Source organism: Emydura macquarii, unplaced genomic scaffold (assembly GCF_026122565.2).
Source record: "Emydura macquarii macquarii isolate MOO-44397 ecotype Brisbane River unplaced genomic scaffold, CSIRO-AGI_Emac_v2 contig_1483, whole genome shotgun sequence".
Taxonomy (NCBI): domain Eukaryota; kingdom Metazoa; phylum Chordata; order Testudines; family Chelidae; genus Emydura; species Emydura macquarii.
In genome coordinates, this window is record NW_027131620.1 from 6,243,341 (window position 1) to 6,261,127 (window position 17,787).

Here is a 17,787-nt window from a genome sequence, read left to right on the forward strand (position 1 = left end):
ATAGGCTTGGAACATGCCTATAAAGTTGGCCATGCAGCTACGACATTATTCTGTATTGCATTAATATTTCAACCTCACCGTTGATTATTCAGATTTATCCTCGTGTTTTTGTACCATCCCACCACAAAGCTGACAGGACCCGTTATTATTATTACTACCTTTGGTCGTACATCTGCGTTACTCCCGCCAGAGGCATATTAGGGCAGTGAATGAAAAATATGAAAATAGCCAGGAGACTTGAAATTGTGCAAAGTAAACACAACTTGATGATTCCGGCACAGCGAAGCTTAAGCTTATTCACAATGAATCCTCCCAGGAACGTGCCTCCGCCCCCAGCTGGCACGACAAGATAGCCTACGAAAAAAACAAGCCCATAAATATCAGGAAGGGAGTTTCTGGCTGAATAAATAAACTGCAAAGTTAGCACAATTTAACTTCTTCTGTGCCACTGGCCTATACTTGTTTCTTGCTGGGAATTTACTGGACTGAAAAGAAAAGAAAAGAAAAGAAAAGAAAAGAAAAGAAAAGAAAAGAAAAGAAAAGAAAAGAAAAGAAAAGGAGCATTCTGCCCTCTGTAGCAGCTCTGAAAGCCTACCTCCAAATCTGAGAAATAAGGAAATATTTTCTCCATATAGTGCAGTTCTGCCCTGTAAAGTGACTCTTGAAGAACAGGATTATGGGGTCCCATGTATATTGTATCCCACTGAATTCTGATCCAATTTGTTCCGTTTATCAATTTAAATGTATAAATATATGCATGTATATATATAATTTTTTCTAATTGGCACGCCTGCAAACTCAGCCTGAGACCTGAGAGTGAAGCTGGATTCTTTCCAGATGTATGTTGCCAGTAATACGAGTTCTGCAACTCAGATATTCTTCTCATTTGTACTTGTGTAATACTTAGAGACAGCTATTGACAGTTCTGTGGATGGTGCCCGAAAAAAAAACAAATCCCAGCTCACACTGTGTTGGTTTGGCAGGACCAACAGGTGTAAAAGCAGGGAAAACATTTCCCACTAAAGTTAGTAGATATAACACTGACTACACACAGGGTGCAGGTCTGCTGGGTTGGAAAGTGCCATTTCTATCTAAGATTACAGCCACATTTTAAATGATACACACAGTGCAATTACCACATAGTCTCAGGATTACGTTTGACTCTGTCGTAAAAGAGATCATCTTCTTGGCCATGATATTTTAGTATTTTTAGACAATGTAAAATGCACAGGGACGCTGCAGAGAATTTGTTTTCTTACCAAACAAGGTAGCAGCTTCAGAGGCACTTAAACTAAACTGCGATTCAAGGAACTTGGGTCCAAAAGTAGACATTCCAGCAATGAGCGTAGCTTCAGTTGCGCCAGCTAAACAGAGGCAGATGAAGGTGGGGTTCTTCAGAAGCAGCAATACTGATCTGTAGAGTCCAAGAGGCATACAGAAAAACAAATACGATGAAACAGTGTAGGGTGGTGCACTTTTACGTCATTACCGTCTCTTTGAATCTAAGGGCTAGATTAGGTCTTTAAGTTCATCCTTGCATAAGGGTGGAAGAAAAAGAAGGGAAATAATTGCTGCAGCTCTTTAAAAAGTGTAGCATGTTTCTCCACTCATGCTGATTCAGCCATGGAGCCGAGGAGCAGCTCCCCTCTCTGACCAATCCCTGTCCACCTACTCAGGATGGGAAGTATGGGGTGAAAATCTTCTATAAGCAGTCTCCTCCCTCAATCTCTAGTTTGTCCATTGAGTTTGATAAATGTTGCAGTGGTTTCTCAATGGTTTTTTTCCCCACTTCCCTTTCATATATAGGATTTTCCGAAGTAAACACCTTGATTGCACCTGCAGACTTTGCGAATGCATCTGTTGTGCTCACGTAGGGACCAGCATATGCAAAATGGGCATTGCGTGTGCAATCATTCACATCAGACGTGCAAAATAATTGACCTCTTGCGGACACAAATGGCAGAATCACAAATTCTGTGGGTGCAATTGAGATGGTGAGTTTTGAAAATTTGGGGCTTGTCTTTTAAGGTGCTGAGTGTCCTCAATTCCCATTCAGGACAATAAAATTGGAGGGTACTCAGCACCTTTCAGAATGAATGACATTCTGAAGAATGACATATCAGTAAATACCCTTTTAGGTCCTGATTCTGCTAGCTGTCGAATACAGTCAATTCTCATTGCAGTTTATGGGAATTATACTAATAAGTAGTGATCTTAATCTTTGTAACCCTGATCCAGATCAGGTGACTGGGGTCAGGAAATAAAGCTGTGTCTCATACCAGCACCAGCACTCCTGTTGTCACACGTTTATTATTCTACGACTCAAATCTAATAAGGTTCTTCCCTGCTCTAACCACTTTCATAAAGACCTTATCGTCGTACTGTAAAGCAGCAATCAACACAGGCCAGGCAAAGTGGGGCACAGTTTAAGATTAACTAGTATGTTTAACAAATACATTTTCCTTTAGACTAACTAGGATTTATTAGAGGGACAGCAGACATTCCAGACAATTTGCCATGTGGCCATATTTATGCAGAAAGATGATTCAGCAGAGATCCTTCTCTTGAATATAGAAAAAGCCCGAGCCTTACTGGACGGTCTCAGTTATTCCCTCTATCTTGGATACTGAATTAGGAACTCTACACTGCTTTGCTGGGATTTCTTTTGTAACTAGCTTGAAATTCTGTCATGTAACTCTGTCTTGGCGTATCACAACTACTCACTTTTTAGTCTGTTATGTGTAATGAAAAGTCCTGACCAAAGCAATTTTGAACAAATTAGCTATCTCTGGAACGATAGTGAGTGTTGTACTCATCAGATCTTTCCATACAGACATCTGATGTGCGTATGTGTGTGTGAGTGTTTTAAAGCAATATGTCAAAAATCACTTGATTATTGCTTATTGCTTTGGAGAGAATGTGAAATGGGGGCAAATCTAGCGCAGTGCAACTAGATGTCACATGATGAGTAGAGCTGGTCAAACATTTTTCTGATGGAACCCTTTTGCAGTGGAGAATGCTGATTAGATTAAATCAAAATGTGGGCATGTATCGATGCTGTCAAAACTTCCCATGGAAGCCAGGCAGGCAGGCAAGCTGGCCAACCCCAAGTTCCCTGGGCAGCGAGTTCCTGGGGCAGCAGCTTCCCAAGGCTGTCTGCTCTGGTTCCCGGAGGAGCTGCCATTCACTACTACCTGATGCCTCAGGAAACTGACTGCCTGGGCAGTTAGACAGATCTAGGAGGCAGCTTACCCAGGCCCTTACTTTGGGCAGCCAGGAACAAGCTGAAAAATTCCATTTTGATTCTCCTGCAATGGAATTTTGCATTCCATGAGCAATTTCCAATTGTTTACTGGTCATCCTGAATCAAGATTATTCCTCTCCTCCCCCCCCAACACATCAAAATGTTCAGTGGGAGGGAAATTCCATTTTCTGGCCAGCTCTAATGTGGAGTCTCTGCACCACACATTCTGGGAATTTAGATATTTATGAGATACTACCACTGGGCAGTCCATGACTTCTGTACACCAAAACAACCAAGAAGGAAAAGAAATAAAGAAATATGGCAAATTCCTATCATGTAATTTCATGGGACCCTATGCAACAGTTGTCTCTAACTTAGAATCATTTTAATTACTTGAATATTCTTCCAAGAATGACCTTTTCTTCCCCCCATTATTTCCCTTAATTGTAACATGAAAGAAATTAAACCGCAAGATTGCATTTTATTTGGAAGTGTGATGCCTTGGCTAGATCTCTTGGCTAGAAAACATATGACTGATTGTGTATTTTGTGACTGCTCCTATCTTCTACACTCAAGAAAAAACAGAGCACTAGAATAGTACAGTTACTCCATCACAGGAGAACCATTTGTGCCTGCACCATGATGAGAATGGGTCAGATCCTCAACTGGTGTAAATTGAGGTAGCTCCAATGACACCATCGGGGGATCTGCCCCTGTCTTCTATTGCTTGCACATGTAGGGACTGACCACAGAGCTGGTACCCCATACAAAGCCACTGAAATCAGTGGGAATCTTCCACTGATATCAATGGGCTTTGGATCAAATGCAGAGACTGCACAACTCTTGAGAAGTCCTGGATGTCCTCAATTCTTGAGGTAACTCATCATCTCCCAGGGATAAGCCCTGCTACGTATTAAGCTCTGATCCTGCAACGCTTTCCCATATGGGTAACCCTTACTCATGCAAATAGTCCTGTTGATTTCATTGAGACTACGAGTGGAATCTGTTCACCTGTGCAGAATAGAGACAATGGGCAGTCATAACATTTGCAGTCTCATTATATTTTAATAGGTCCATAACATGCTGCGTAAAAAGTCTACACTTATGTTTACATTGTCTTGGTGTATGTGGTATGGGAACTTTTTCATCTTTTGAAAGGATTATTGTTAAAAATCATCAAATGAAAGTCAATGAACTTCCTCCTTCTCCAAAGCTAAAACAATGTTAAAGCTGTGATGCAAACCAACCCCTTCTCCTCCCCTCAGGTCAACCTAAGGGAAGAATGTAATATTGACTTCAGCTTTTTGTTTTGGAGATTAATGCATGCCTCATAAAGGAGATTCTTATCAACTTGGTATAAAACTCCCTTTCTCTGATCAGACTCAGCACACTATTTATCAGGAGTGTCTCTTATATATTCTGTTTGAATCTCTAGTGCATTGGCTCCAGCAGACTTTTCATGTGCACAACCAAAGTGGAACATGCAACAGAAATCTGCAGAGGGAAGCAGGGAAAAAAATTGCTACTTTTATCAAGCCTTTGTGAACCAGGAACCGAGCTGGAATTCACTGATAGATCATTTCATTGCATTGGCTTCATTCCTGGTTGTTGCTGGCTGCAAGAATTTTTGGCATCATTTTTTAAGCAGTACATACTCTCTGAGGAGCAGAATCAGGCTACTTGGACCACATTGAGTGGTATCTTATTCTACAGGTAATTCCACTTATCTCAATGGAACTCTCTTACTCTATGACGAGTAAATGTGCCAGAATCCACCCCCTAATTAACATAAAACAGGAATGGTGCTCCTATAAAATTAAGCTGTCTCTTGTCCTTGTAATTGACACATCAGCCTGCTCTTCCAAAGCTGCCTCATTAACAGATGTGATCCATTCCTCAAGAACAGCTTCCCTTGGAGGCATTTCCTCTCCTCTCAACCAAACTAGCAAACACAGAAGGATGTTGAGTTTTGTTTTGTGTTTTTATAAAAGGGACATTTTACTCAACTTTTAAGATGCATAAAAACACATTCAGGTCCCGACTGGCTCGTACTTTCTATGATCTGGTTTGCCCGTCTCTAGTTATTTGCCACATGTTCTTCAGGGACTAGGCACATTAAGGAATTTCCAAGGCAAATGAACTGATCCCACAGCTCTTACTCAGTCAACACTTCCTGGAGGTTAATGGGAGTTTTGTTTCAGTGAGGCCTGCAGAGTGTGACGCCCTGAAGTTTAGATGCAGCTCCCTTAACATTAGTTAAATACAGTCTTTGAATTTAATTTCCGTGTGGTGAAGGAGCGGCACTCAGTCAAGAATTTCATTTAATAACAAGGGTGAAATCGGTTCAATGCAATATTCTTCATAAAACTTACTTAATCCCGGGTGAACTGCTTTGGTGTTCCCTTTGAATAGCAACTCAAAAAGTTGCTTAGAATCAATAAAAGTTGACTATTGTATGAGATCAATTTTACTGGGCATCTCTGTTTCAATTCTCCTTTTCATGTACAGAGGAAGGTAATGATTCTAAAATTCACAAACGACTCTTAGCAATGGTATGATAGCCCTACACCAGCTAAGATTTTTGTTTCCACTCTATGGGTATAACCTGTAGACAGTAGTTGTACATAAGAATGATTCTTGGAGAGGCTGAGGCAGTAAACATACAGTTGCTGGTGTTAAACTCAGCTTCCAAATAAAAGTGCATCACCAGTAATACAGAGTATTTCTCCAAGATTCAACTCCTGTACCTTCCATTAACACAGAACTTTAAACACCATGTGCAATAGCATCATCTGGTAACTCCCAACAACACTGCAGATTGGTACCATGTAGCTTCACCACACCACCCTTTTTGTCTCCCAGGCTCCTCCAGTTAAATGATAACCGAAAACAGCACAGAGAAATTCTTATTTAGGTCAATTGTTCTTTGGCATTTCCTGCTCTATGTTTCCAGAAAACAACTCCCAATTGAATTGGATTTTGGCCTGTGTGTGGCTATGTTTACACTATGAGTGAGGGGTGTGATTCTCTCATTGAGCTAGTGCAAACATAAATAGCAGGGTAGCTGCAGTAGCATGGGTAGTGGTAGCTGAGGTACCGATTTCACGTGGCTTTTTACCCAGCACTGCTCAGCCATGTCTCCGCTGCTGCTACTTGTGCTACCTTGACCACACTGCTAAGCTAGTGAGTGCTAGTGTGAGTATCTGTGTGCACAAGCAGGGGAATCACACCCCTAAGCCACAGTATAGATATAGCCTGTGTGTGTGCCTACACGGAGAGCTGAAGACTGCTCCTGTAACCATGCACTCTGCCACGGATACTTTGCATAAAGAAAGAGGAAAACACACACAGAAGCTGATTGGCACAGGAGAAAGGCAGTGGAATAAAACAGAAGGGGAAACAGAGATGAAGCTAGGATGCTGGGAAGCAGATTCAAAACAGAGATATTCGACTTGCTATGAGAAAGAAAAGGGAACAAAGATGAAAATTAAAGGGACATATGAGGAAGCCAACATGTGACTAAAACAACAGGCAAGTCAGAAAAGGTCAGAGAGGACAAAGATGAGGAGACATTTCACAATAAGCAAGTGAGCAGTGATACAGAGTGAGCAGTTTATAAGAAAAAAAGCCAATTTAAGGGGAAGATTCAAAAGATTGTGCCCGTGCATAGAGTTTAAAGCAGTTTTTCTCAAACTTTTTGATACCAGGGACCAGCTTCCTGCCTTCCTAAGCTGTGTCAGAGAGATCTCAGGGTCCACGGATCAGTCATGGAGAAACACTGGTTTGGGGTACGTCTTCACTTCAGATTGATCTATCCAGATCGATTGAGCAGCAGTGAAGACCCGTTCAATCGATCCGGAAGTCGATTCGATTAAACCATCTCCTCAAAAGGCGTAGCGCTGCATCGGCGGGCACGCAGTTCCCATTGGCGCAGCATAGTGGAGACAGCACGCAGAAGAGGATTTAGGAAGTCGACGCAAGTTACGCAAGCTACTCTATGTAGCTTGCGTAACTGCCATCGACTGCCGCCAAATTTGCCCGTAAGTATAGACCAGGCCTTAGACTACAACAACGATCGGCTTTAAGCCACCTGCAACAAAGCCCACCATGTCACATATCACAGATGGTAGGTGGTTCTCTGTGGGCACAAAATTGTGCTTAAGAAAACAACCTTATGGGCAGCAGTTGCTGTAACGCATTATGGTGCTGTATACACTGGGCCATTGTTGAACTGGATTTTATTTCAAAGGCTGAAACACAAACAGTTCCAGGAAGATAAACTGTCCCCATGTCAACTGTAGAGTTGCCATTTGGTGACTAAGATTCCTATGTTTATTCCTGGCCCTATCACTGAATCTGTAAAATGGGGTTGATTCTACCTACCTGTAGAGGCGCATTATAGTATTAATGTTCCTAAAGTGCTTTGGGTAGGACTGGCTTGATCTTGTGAGGTGCGGGGTTATCGTCAACTCCCGCTGATTTCAGTAGCATCCTACAGGTATTGCGCCAGGTATTGCAAAGCCTTTTCATTATTACTGTAGAAAGCCAGATGAAATTGGAGCCATTTCCCTACTTTTGGTAAGATCTCACTGAACATCATGCACACGCAAAGGTTCTCACCGAGGAAGATCTTTAACTGTTTTCCCAAAGTCAGGATCCGAGGCCGTTTTGTGGCTCCCGTCTTTCAGCTGATGAGTCTCCGAGATTCTCATGACTGTGTAGCGCTGGGATCCTGAAAGCATTAATGCCGGAAATAAAGAATACATGAGATAGAAGGGTTTATGTGCCACACAAGTAGCAATATCATGGGGGGCAAAAAAGCATCCTAGTATCAGCCTGTTGCTACTATGACTCAGCTCGTCAGATAGTGCTCAACCAAAAATGTTTCCATGTAAAACAGGAGTTTTGTTCCCTGCACATTTTCTTCCATTGGACATTTTTGTGCAAACGCTTTTACCACTTCCCAACCAGCCAAACAAAAAGCAGTTAGGGCTCAACTCTCTTTGAAAGTTAATGGGACTCAGGGTGCTTAATTCGAGTTGATGCCTTTGAACCCCTCCCTCTCTCCAATGCCTGTTTTACATTTATCCCCACTTTCCCTCTACTTGTTCATAAGCAGCATAAAGGGGATGAACAAAGAAAGACAATGAAACACGGGGAAAACAGGTGGCTGTGAAATGGAAGGTGTGAAATCAAGGTATAAACAACACTTTAAAATGTAACCACTTTTCCCCAGCCTGTTTTTTCCTCATTCGTTGGCATCCATCCGAAGGGGCAACATTTAGTCAGACATATCTCAAAATAGGAGGAGACAGCACGTAGGAGGGAATGAAAATCAACGTACTGTGCACATCTGCAGGACAGACAGAAAATGTCACATTATCTCAAGTGTTCTGCAAATGAGAACAAAAGATAGAGACGGATGAATGGGAGGGTTGGATACAGAAACAAACAAAAGACCCTAATGGGGAACAAAATACATAGGTGAAATCGCATCCTGTTCCTTCCCTATGTATATGCAGATATGTATAGCATCCAAGCTGAGGATAACTGCTTGAATGCACGTGTTAGTGGTATGAAGGACAGTAGAAATAGCAGGCTAATAGTAACAAAACAATGAAACAGTGTTCTGGGAGTAATTAACATCTAATGACTAATTTCTTCTTTCTGCTCTAGCCTAAAGCAGCCAATTTGCACTGCCTCACCCAGAGATGTATCAAATCTGTGACCCTGAAATGAGAAACAAGGTTTGTATCACAGAGAAACAAGCATGGCTCAGGCAATAGCTTAGCTGGAATAAGCACTAATAAGTCAAGGCAGACGCCTTCCATTAAGAAGATCCCAAAGCGTTTCCCCCTGAAGTTATTCAGGGTTTCATTTTTCATGTACCTGGCAGCTGGCGAGGGTAACCCAGAATGGGAATGGCAATCAGCAGGGAAGCCACGCCAGCGCCAAGAAATCCGATCCACCAGGCTCCGACCCAGAGCGTGTTATCTGGGGTTAGATTAATTCTGTAAAAGAACAAGAGGGGGAAGGCAGTTACCTAGCTGAGACTGAATGTGACAGGCTTGACCCTCACACTGGCATAGATCAAGAGTAACAGCTGAAGTCCGCCAAGTTACATCAATGCAAAACTGGTGCCAAGCGGAGGACAATCTGCCCCCAAGTAACTCCCCTGACAGCAATGGAGAGAGCAGATTTCTACTGGTGCATCTGAGAGCAGATTTTAGGCCTTGGATTTTACTTCTTACTAAAAAAAAACCCAGCGACACTGTCCAAGGAGGCTCTGTGCTTTAAAGAACTAAAGGAGACTTATCTTTTCCATTCAAACATCACCATGGACTAAATGTTAATTTTACAGTCTGCCTTCAGTAAGGGGCTGTGTGGAGCTGCCCTGCCCCAGGGGCAGACCCAGAGAATGTATTCAGATTCAGAGACTCACAGCTCCATCCTGCTCTTCTTCCTCTGGGGAAGGGGTAAAATATTTCCCTCCTTTTCACGGAACAGCTTTCTCCCCTCCATGTGCCCTGATAGCTACTCAGGCTGACAAGTGGGGGGTACAGAGTTAGGTCTCCTCCCACATCCTGGGCCTCTTACCCCATTCACTGCCAGAGGTGGAGTATCAGCTGAGATGACCCTGCGCTCCCCCTCTCACCCCATGTGGCTCAATAACAATCTGGCCAAGGATAAGCAAGAGAATTTCCAGGGCTTTGCACCCCCATATTCCCCTGTATGGCTGAGTAAGGACTGTGGCAAACCTGCTCAAGAAGAATTGCATGTGGCATGTCCTAGCCTGAAGTTAGTGTGAAAATTACTGTCAGCCCTTGGCATTCTCCTCTAAGTCAATCATAAAACAACCCAGGACAAAAGGCTGTGTAATGGAAGCAAAGGGACCACTTTGGCAAAGACCAGGAGGCACGGCCAAAGGGCTCTTTATTTGTAAATAAACTGCACAAATACTTCATCTAAACTAAAGGCAAACTCAAAGGCTTGGAAAGGTGAGTTCCCAACCCCGGCACAGCCCTTTCAAAGCTGCTCCAAGCTCAGATGTTCCAAACACCTTTGTGACTTGCTAACAAAGTGTGTCTCATCACATGAGAGAGCACCAGCGCTTAGTGCGTGGGCTTCATGACTGGAATCGAAGCGGAACCAAAGAGCAGAAATCTGATCAATGGGTTTGGAAGCAGCATAGAACTTATGCACTCAAAAGTGTTCAGCATTTGAGGTCAGATTTTCAAGGGAGCCCAGATCCCATCTAGGCAGCTAGGCGAAACGAGCTACATTCCAAAAGCGCCCAGCACTTTACAGGTCCCATTGAGACGGGTGGAGAACCCGCCCCTTTGGCAACCCTGGCGTGCTACTGGGAGGACTTCTGAAAATTGGCCTGTTTCCTTTAGGTGCCGAAACGGGAGCTGAGCTCTGCTGAAAATCTGGCTACTTCTTTTCAGTGCAGAAATGGGAGATGGAGGGCGCTGAAACCGTTGCAAGCAGGTCTCTGATGTGGTGCCCCTGTGATTTGGGCACCCAAGCAGGCTTCTGGATGAATAGACAAGACTGATTTTTATACCTGGCTATTTGAGCTTGATACTATAAGTCGCCTGCCATCTTGGCCAATTCAATTTGTTACTGGTACTTTGATGGCCCCTGCTACTGTAGTATTTCAGCGCCTCATAATCTTGAATGTCTTTATCCTGACCCCACCCCTGTCAGCTAGGGGAGTGCTATCATCTCCATTTTACAGGTGGGGAACTGAGGCACACAGAGATTAAGTGACTTGCCCAAGGTCACACGGGAAGGCCATGAGACAGCAGGCAATTGAACCCAGGTTTTCCAAGTTCCAGGCCAGCCTAACCACTGGACCATCCTTTCTTTCCGACCCACAAACTGAGTGAGTCAGAAACAACATAGTCACCGTTGGTGACTATAATAGATCACTCATGACAATGTGCCTGAAAATATGAGTTGTTTAACACTGTCTTTATCTCTGAGCACTCCTCAGTTCTGGGTTCCATTTTCATTTCTATTTTTGTCACCCTCGCCTATGTTCAATAAAAGATTGATCTTTTGCTATAAGGCTTGTGGTGAAACAAACAGCAGCAACAACAAAATGATCCAATCCACTAATTTCTCATACGTCACAGCAAAATCATGGGCCAGGTTTGCTCACAAAATGCTTTTGCATGGATCATTCATCTGCTGCAAGTGAAAAAGAAAAAAAAAAAACCCACAGGAAACAAAAGAGGAACTGGGTAGCACTGTGGGATCATTGTGAGGAATGATGGAAAAGGTGGCAATGCTGCATATACAGGGGAACTCATTCAAGAACTCCTCTTGCTCATCATAGTTCAGCTACAGCAGGTGACAAACCACAAGGATGATTGATTTGGAAAAATAAGGCTTGTGAGTAATTTTTTTTCCAGTAGTTGCATTCAGGAAAACCCATTATTCTGGTTTCAACCACATCCACACACAGCCCACTTATAAATTCATTGATGGACAAAATCCCTTTGAAGACAGTGGGTATTTTTTCATTTCAGTTGCTAAAAGTTGCATTAGATTTTTTTTTTTAAAGGAACTGTACAGCATAAAGGAAAAGGAACAAGACTATTTTTTACCAACTTACTGTTTGCCAATTTCAGTATAAATGTTTAGAAACATCCCTCCTACCAGATAACCTGCTGCAGGCCCAAGTATTGCAGCAGTGTAGAAAATAGCTGGAAGAGAAAATAACCAGTGTTATAGAACCTTCTGCATTTCACTGAAAGCTCTAATTATGCTCTTTCTTTAAACTAGCTCTCAAATGAAACAGTGCAAAAATTCCTAGGGTGACAGTAGGCACAACCATGAATAAGGACATGTTATGAAAGTGCCAAGAACCTAAATGCAACCCTGGAAGAAAATGTGACTCACACAAGGCCGTAACCAGGGCACAAAGCCGCGGGGACGGAAAAATAGGGCAGACAAATGCTGAAAAAAAAAAGAGTTTAAATATGCTTGCTCACTCCGGCTGCTGAAATGTGTAGTCACAGCTCTGGACTCACACACACAGCTAGGGTGTCTCAGCTCCCGTCTGCTGTGGAGTAGCTGTCAGGGCTGTGTCAGAACATGGGCTGCAGACGGCAAAGATCCTCCTCCATTTTGCAAGGTGAGGTTCTGGACTATAGGGGGCAGAACCACCTGGCTGGCTGTGGTTTACAGCAGGCTATCATTGCTGTGCCATGTAATCATAGAAGATGAGGGTTGGAAGGGACCGCAGGAGGTATCTAGTCCAACCCCCTGCTCAAAGCAGGACTAACCTCAGCTATATCATCCCAGCCAGGGCTTTGTCAAGCAGCAGCTTAAAAACCCCCTAAAGATGGAGATTCCACCACCTCCCTAGGTAACCCATTCCAGTGCTTCACCACCCTCCTAGGGAAAAACTTTTTCCTAATATCCAACCTAGACTTCCCCCACTGCAACTTGAGACCATTGCTCCTTGTTCGGTCATCTGCTACCACTGAGAACAGCCTAGCTCCATCCTCCCTGGAACCTGCTTTCAGGTAGTTAAATCTATGAAAGCTATCAAATCCCCCTTCATTCTTCTCTTTTGCAGACTAAACAAACCTAGTTCCCTCAGCCTCTCCTCATAAGTCATGTGCTCCAGCCCCCTAATCATTTTTGTTGTCCTCCGCTGGATTCTCTCCAACTTGTCCACAGCCTTTTTGTAATGGGGGGCCCAAAACTGGACACAATACCCCAAATGCGGCCTCACCAATGCCGAATAGAGGGGAATAATCGCTTCCCGCGATCTGCTGGCGATGCTCCTGCTAATGCAGCCAATATGCTATTAGCCTTCTTGGCAACCAGGGCATGTTTAGATGAAAATAGATTGATTGTTAAATAAAAGCTTGCCAGGCTGTAAGAAGAACAAGATACACCCCCTGCTTCTTCTTCCTCAGGGAAGACATTAATCTCCTGCTCGCATTTACCAGCAGCAAATTATGATACTCCCTACACTTAGGCTGACCAGTTGTCCCGATTTTATAGAGACAGTCCCGACATTCGGGGCTCTCTCTTACATAGGCGCCTATTGCCCCTTCGCCCCCTGTCCCAATTTTTCACACTTGCTATCTGGTCATCCTGCCCACCCTGTCGCTGTAAGCAGAGGGATTGAGCTAAGGCTCTGCCTGCTCCCTGGCCCTCCCTCCCCAGATGCTCCAGCGAGGGAGTAAGCAGACACGCAGACCTGGATTCTTATGGCCTTGCATGGGTGTATAGTCTGAGTCACAGTTTTTCCATTAATTTATCCTATGGTTATGACGCAGGGAGATAAACAACCATGGATTTGGGACTAGTCTCATGTTGTAGCACTAAGGGGAGAAATGTCATCTTAAGGATAGCATGCTTTGGGGAATGGCAACGGACCAATGGGTTGTGTTCAAAGTGTAGAAGCTGAGGTCAGCCCCTTAAATGCATATACTTGGTTAGATGTCAGAGCTCTGCAACGTTCAGACATATATTGTGTGTGGGGGAGAGGGGATGAACCTGGAGATATAAAGTAATGTATCTAGTCACTGTAATATTCAGGCAACTCACAAAATTCTTCTTGACCTGTAAATAGCAGGAGGGAAAACTCAAAGCTTCCAGTTTGTTGCTTCCCCTCTCCTACTTTTATCTCATCTGATATTTGGAATAAATTACTTGGATTACCCCTGGTGAGCTTCACGTGCAGTGCCAACACGTGCATCTGATTTCTCTTCAGCCAACATGAATGATCACAACAGAAGACTCTTCCTCAGTAGGCTATTCGACTTACCGATATACACAGGGGAGTAGTTAGACTTGACATTTTCATCTAAATAGGTCACGCCAAGAGTGTAGAGTGGGGTCGCTCCAACCCCGTGCAAGAACTGCCCAAGCATGAAAACAAATCTGTAGTTTGAGAGGCTCGAGACACTTTCCCCACACTGCATGCTCTGGTTGGAAGAGCATATGCCGATCTCTTTCGAGAAGGGTACTTCGTACTGGTTGGTGGTGAAGTGGGGCAAAGCAAAGACAAGGGAGCCGACGCCCATAATGAGCGCTCCCCATCCCAGCCACTGTGGTTTATGCCCATTGCCCCCAAAGTAACTGACAAAAGTCAAGCAGATGCATGCTGCTATGTCATAAGAGCTCGCAATCAGTCCGCTGTGGTAGCTCCGCAGATCAAAGCGCCGTTCTATTGAGGTGATGACTGTATTAATGAAGCCGTTCACTATCAGCCCTTGCAAAAAAGAAGCCACACAGAGGAAAAACAAGACCCCCTTAGGGGTATTGAAGAACTGTAAAAAAGCAGGTGTGAAAGCCCCCCACCCACACTCAAGTTTCTCTCCTTTGGAGGAGACATATTTAACTCCTTGGTTGTGCTGGCTTTTCTTTTCAGATGCTGCATTGCAGAGAGGTTTCACACAAGAATCTGAAGGGCTGTTTGTGTTGGAGTATAAAGTGTCATTGCTCAGTGGGGTGTTACAAGGCTCCTTTGGGCTTGTCAGACCAAAATTTAAGCTGTTCTCAACTGGACTGGATACGCTGGTTAAATTGACCTTGTGGGTGGAATTGAATGCATTTTCTCCTGTCAAATTATTAGACATTTCCACCAGTGGGCAACCAAAGGCTTGTTTGGCTGTGTCTGGCTGGGGATCTTTTTAACAGTGCAGTGACGATCTGGCTCCCACTGTGTAGCAATTTATGGCAAGTTGTAAGCAGGCAGATGGTGAATGTCAGTTCTGGACCACTTCACTCTGTAACAAGAACATCAGAAGAAGTTAGTAAACATGACGTGTCAAGCAGTATACCATTTGCACACATTTCTGCGTAGGGTGACCAGATAGCAAGTGAGAAAAATCAGGACAGGGTGGAGGGTAATGGACGCCTATGTAAGAAAAAGCCCCAAATATTGAGACTGTCCCTATAAAATTGGGACACCTGGTCACCCTATTTCTGTACCAAAACCTTCATTTCTAAACCAATTCTTTCCAAGCTCAGCTAAACACTCAAGCTGCACTGAAGACTTTATATTTACCCAAGGCCTAATCCTGCCAATGGATTGACATGTGCAAAGTCACCTTGAAAAATAAGAAAACCCAATGTACTTTAAATGATAGTCACAGGCACCACACCATTCTTACAAAAGCAAGGGGCTTCTACATTAATTCAGCAGCAATGTCTCCCTGTTCCTTTATTACTACAACAGTGTATGCTGAAAGCATATCTCAATGTGTCTCATGCCAGGGCAAATTGGAACACATTCTCTTCTCAGCTACACACGTGCAAATTCTATTGAATCTGAGGGCAGAATGCAGCTGCTAGTGATTCTGAAAATGCTCAGCCTGGATGCTGGAGCTTACAGATCCAAACTCCGACCACACCCAGCCTCTTTGTCTGTTTTGTCCTGTCTGCCATGCAGGTGGTGAGTTCTTTGGGTCAGAGACTGTCCTCCTTGTAGCTCGTCAGCACAGCACCGACCACAATGAGGTTCTGATTTATCTTAGAGTGCCTAGGCACTACGATAATACAGGTAATATATAATAATCCTTATGAGGCAAAACTTGACAGCTGGACCAGCAGTAACAAGACTTCGGTGACGTGGACTCAAAGTGGCCTGAAAGGTCTTAGCTTAGGATCGCGGGTCTCCGGGAGCAGAGGAGTTGCATCCACTGAGGGGCGGGGTGACTGAACAAGAATACAAACAGGGCTTTAACTGAAGCAATATGGCTCATTTATTTAGTCATTAATATTAAATAAAATGCATAAACATAACTAATACAAACATAAAACCAGAGAAAAATACAAAGGCCTAATATTTTCCTATGCTTGCAATCATTTCTCATAGTATACAATTCTACTATTGATCGTTTCACGTTTACAGACAGATGGTCGCTCGCAAACTCTCTCGTTTAGTTTACAGACAGATGGTCGCTCGCAAACTCTCTCGTTTAGTGTACAGACATGATGGAGGTGTACGGGAGATTTTGCATAGACCAGTAGAAGGGCCAAGGACCACGTGGTCATGTATCATACTTCTTGCTAACAGCAGCCAAAACCGATAGGCCTGTGCAGTCTTGGCATGACTAAGTCGGAGGGGAGGGGAGCCCCTTTATCAACCTTTGACTGACCCTGTGCCCCTCCCTGACGTGCTGGGATCTGTGTTTCAGTAAAAGACCAATAAGCTTATCTATGCATGCCTTCTGGGAGATGCTTGTCCCAGCCTCAAGATACGCAAATTCTGTCAGAACATACCTCGCTAATTAAGTACTCTGGTAACCTTAGGTCTAAGCTTTTGAAACTTTTTTGTCTTTTTCCTTGACGTGTTATTGTCTGCTAACAAGGATAAATAGGGACTCAGCTTTGGGATCCTATGACAGCTGGAAGATCTGGCCAATTGGAAAGCCATGGCTGTTTCCAGTCAAAAGCTGCCCCAGACTTCGGTAATTATTAAGGGTTAAGGGTTGGGGTGTTTTACTAACCTGTTGCGGAGTTGTGTAAGTGCTTGAGCCTAAGTAAAAGTATACCTTCAAAGTAAGAGCGCGCTCGTGTGGTGCTTGACCCTAAGTAAAGCATGGCTTCGTAGTAAGAGCACTGTTGTGTTATACTGTTTCTACCACTCCATCTATTGGCTGGACGGCCATGTCTCCACTTGGCTTATTTCCTGACACCACCTCGCACAAAGTAAAGTTACCATGAGCTTCAGGTTGGCAGGACCCCGGGTAACAGAATTGGAGGCCCCAGCGAGGAAGGAGACGGAGGTACAAACAGTTAACGGTTTGTGGTTTGTCCATTTCAATAGGTGGTAAATAACGGCGGGTTGGCGTCGCTCCCTACAGTGCCTGTGTTGCTGTTTGAGAGTCAATTTACTGGGATTCAGAACTCGGGCTGAGCACCTGCCCGAGTGAGGAATTACGTCCAAAAGAAAGGAAACATCTAGAAAGGAAGGACAGTTGGAAATGACGTTGGGAAAAAGCTTGACTGGCTTTGTACAGAAGCCTGGGGGAAATGGAGCCTGGAAGCCGGGTGCTTTCCTCGGGTCCGAAGCCTTCTTTCAGCTCCATGAACAATGGGATGTCTGGATCAGTACAGGGAAGTGGGGAAGCCCAAGGGTAAAGGCGAAGAAGAGAACTTTGTGGGTGGTTACGACACCATTGAATCAGGAGATAGATCGATTGGAAGACAGGGTGCAGGGATGAGAAAGAATCAGAGCTGAAAAGGAGCGGGAAGTAGTTAACCTGAAAGCAGAACGTGATGCTCTCAGAGCTACATCTCGGACACAAGCAGCACAGATAGCAGGAACGCAGAAGCAAGTATGTGACAGTGAAAGAATCAGTGGCAGGTTGCAGAGGGAAGTGTCTGAGTTGAAACAGCAGACGACAGAGACAGAGAGTGAAGCAGCTGTGAGAGCCCTTTTGAGAGATTCCCAAAGCAAAACCCAGGCGGCTCATGGGGAACGCCAGAGACAAATTTGTGTCCTTAAGGCTCAGTTGGGAGAGCAGAGGGGGATTATAGCAGCAATAAAAGGGAATCGTGGCTGG

At 44.1% G+C, this 17,787-nt stretch overlaps 1 protein-coding gene across 1 annotated transcript in view; it reads right to left on the minus strand.

The window, feature by feature from the left end:
* Nucleotides 1–17,787, minus strand: part of SLCO4A1 (solute carrier organic anion transporter family member 4A1) — a 52,392-nt gene that overhangs the window by 7,043 nt on the left and 27,562 nt on the right. Inside the window, exons 2-7 of the mRNA XM_067554114.1 lie at nucleotides 14,040–15,003; nucleotides 11,868–11,958; nucleotides 9,134–9,255; nucleotides 7,865–7,976; nucleotides 1,260–1,414; nucleotides 159–354 (exon numbers count right to left, since the gene is read on the minus strand). Of these exons, the coding sequence (XP_067410215.1) occupies nucleotides 159–354; nucleotides 1,260–1,414; nucleotides 7,865–7,976; nucleotides 9,134–9,255; nucleotides 11,868–11,958; nucleotides 14,040–14,853 (1,490 nt within the window). The 5' untranslated portion in view covers nucleotides 14,854–15,003. The remainder of the gene's footprint in view (nucleotides 1–158; nucleotides 355–1,259; nucleotides 1,415–7,864; nucleotides 7,977–9,133; nucleotides 9,256–11,867; nucleotides 11,959–14,039; nucleotides 15,004–17,787) is intronic.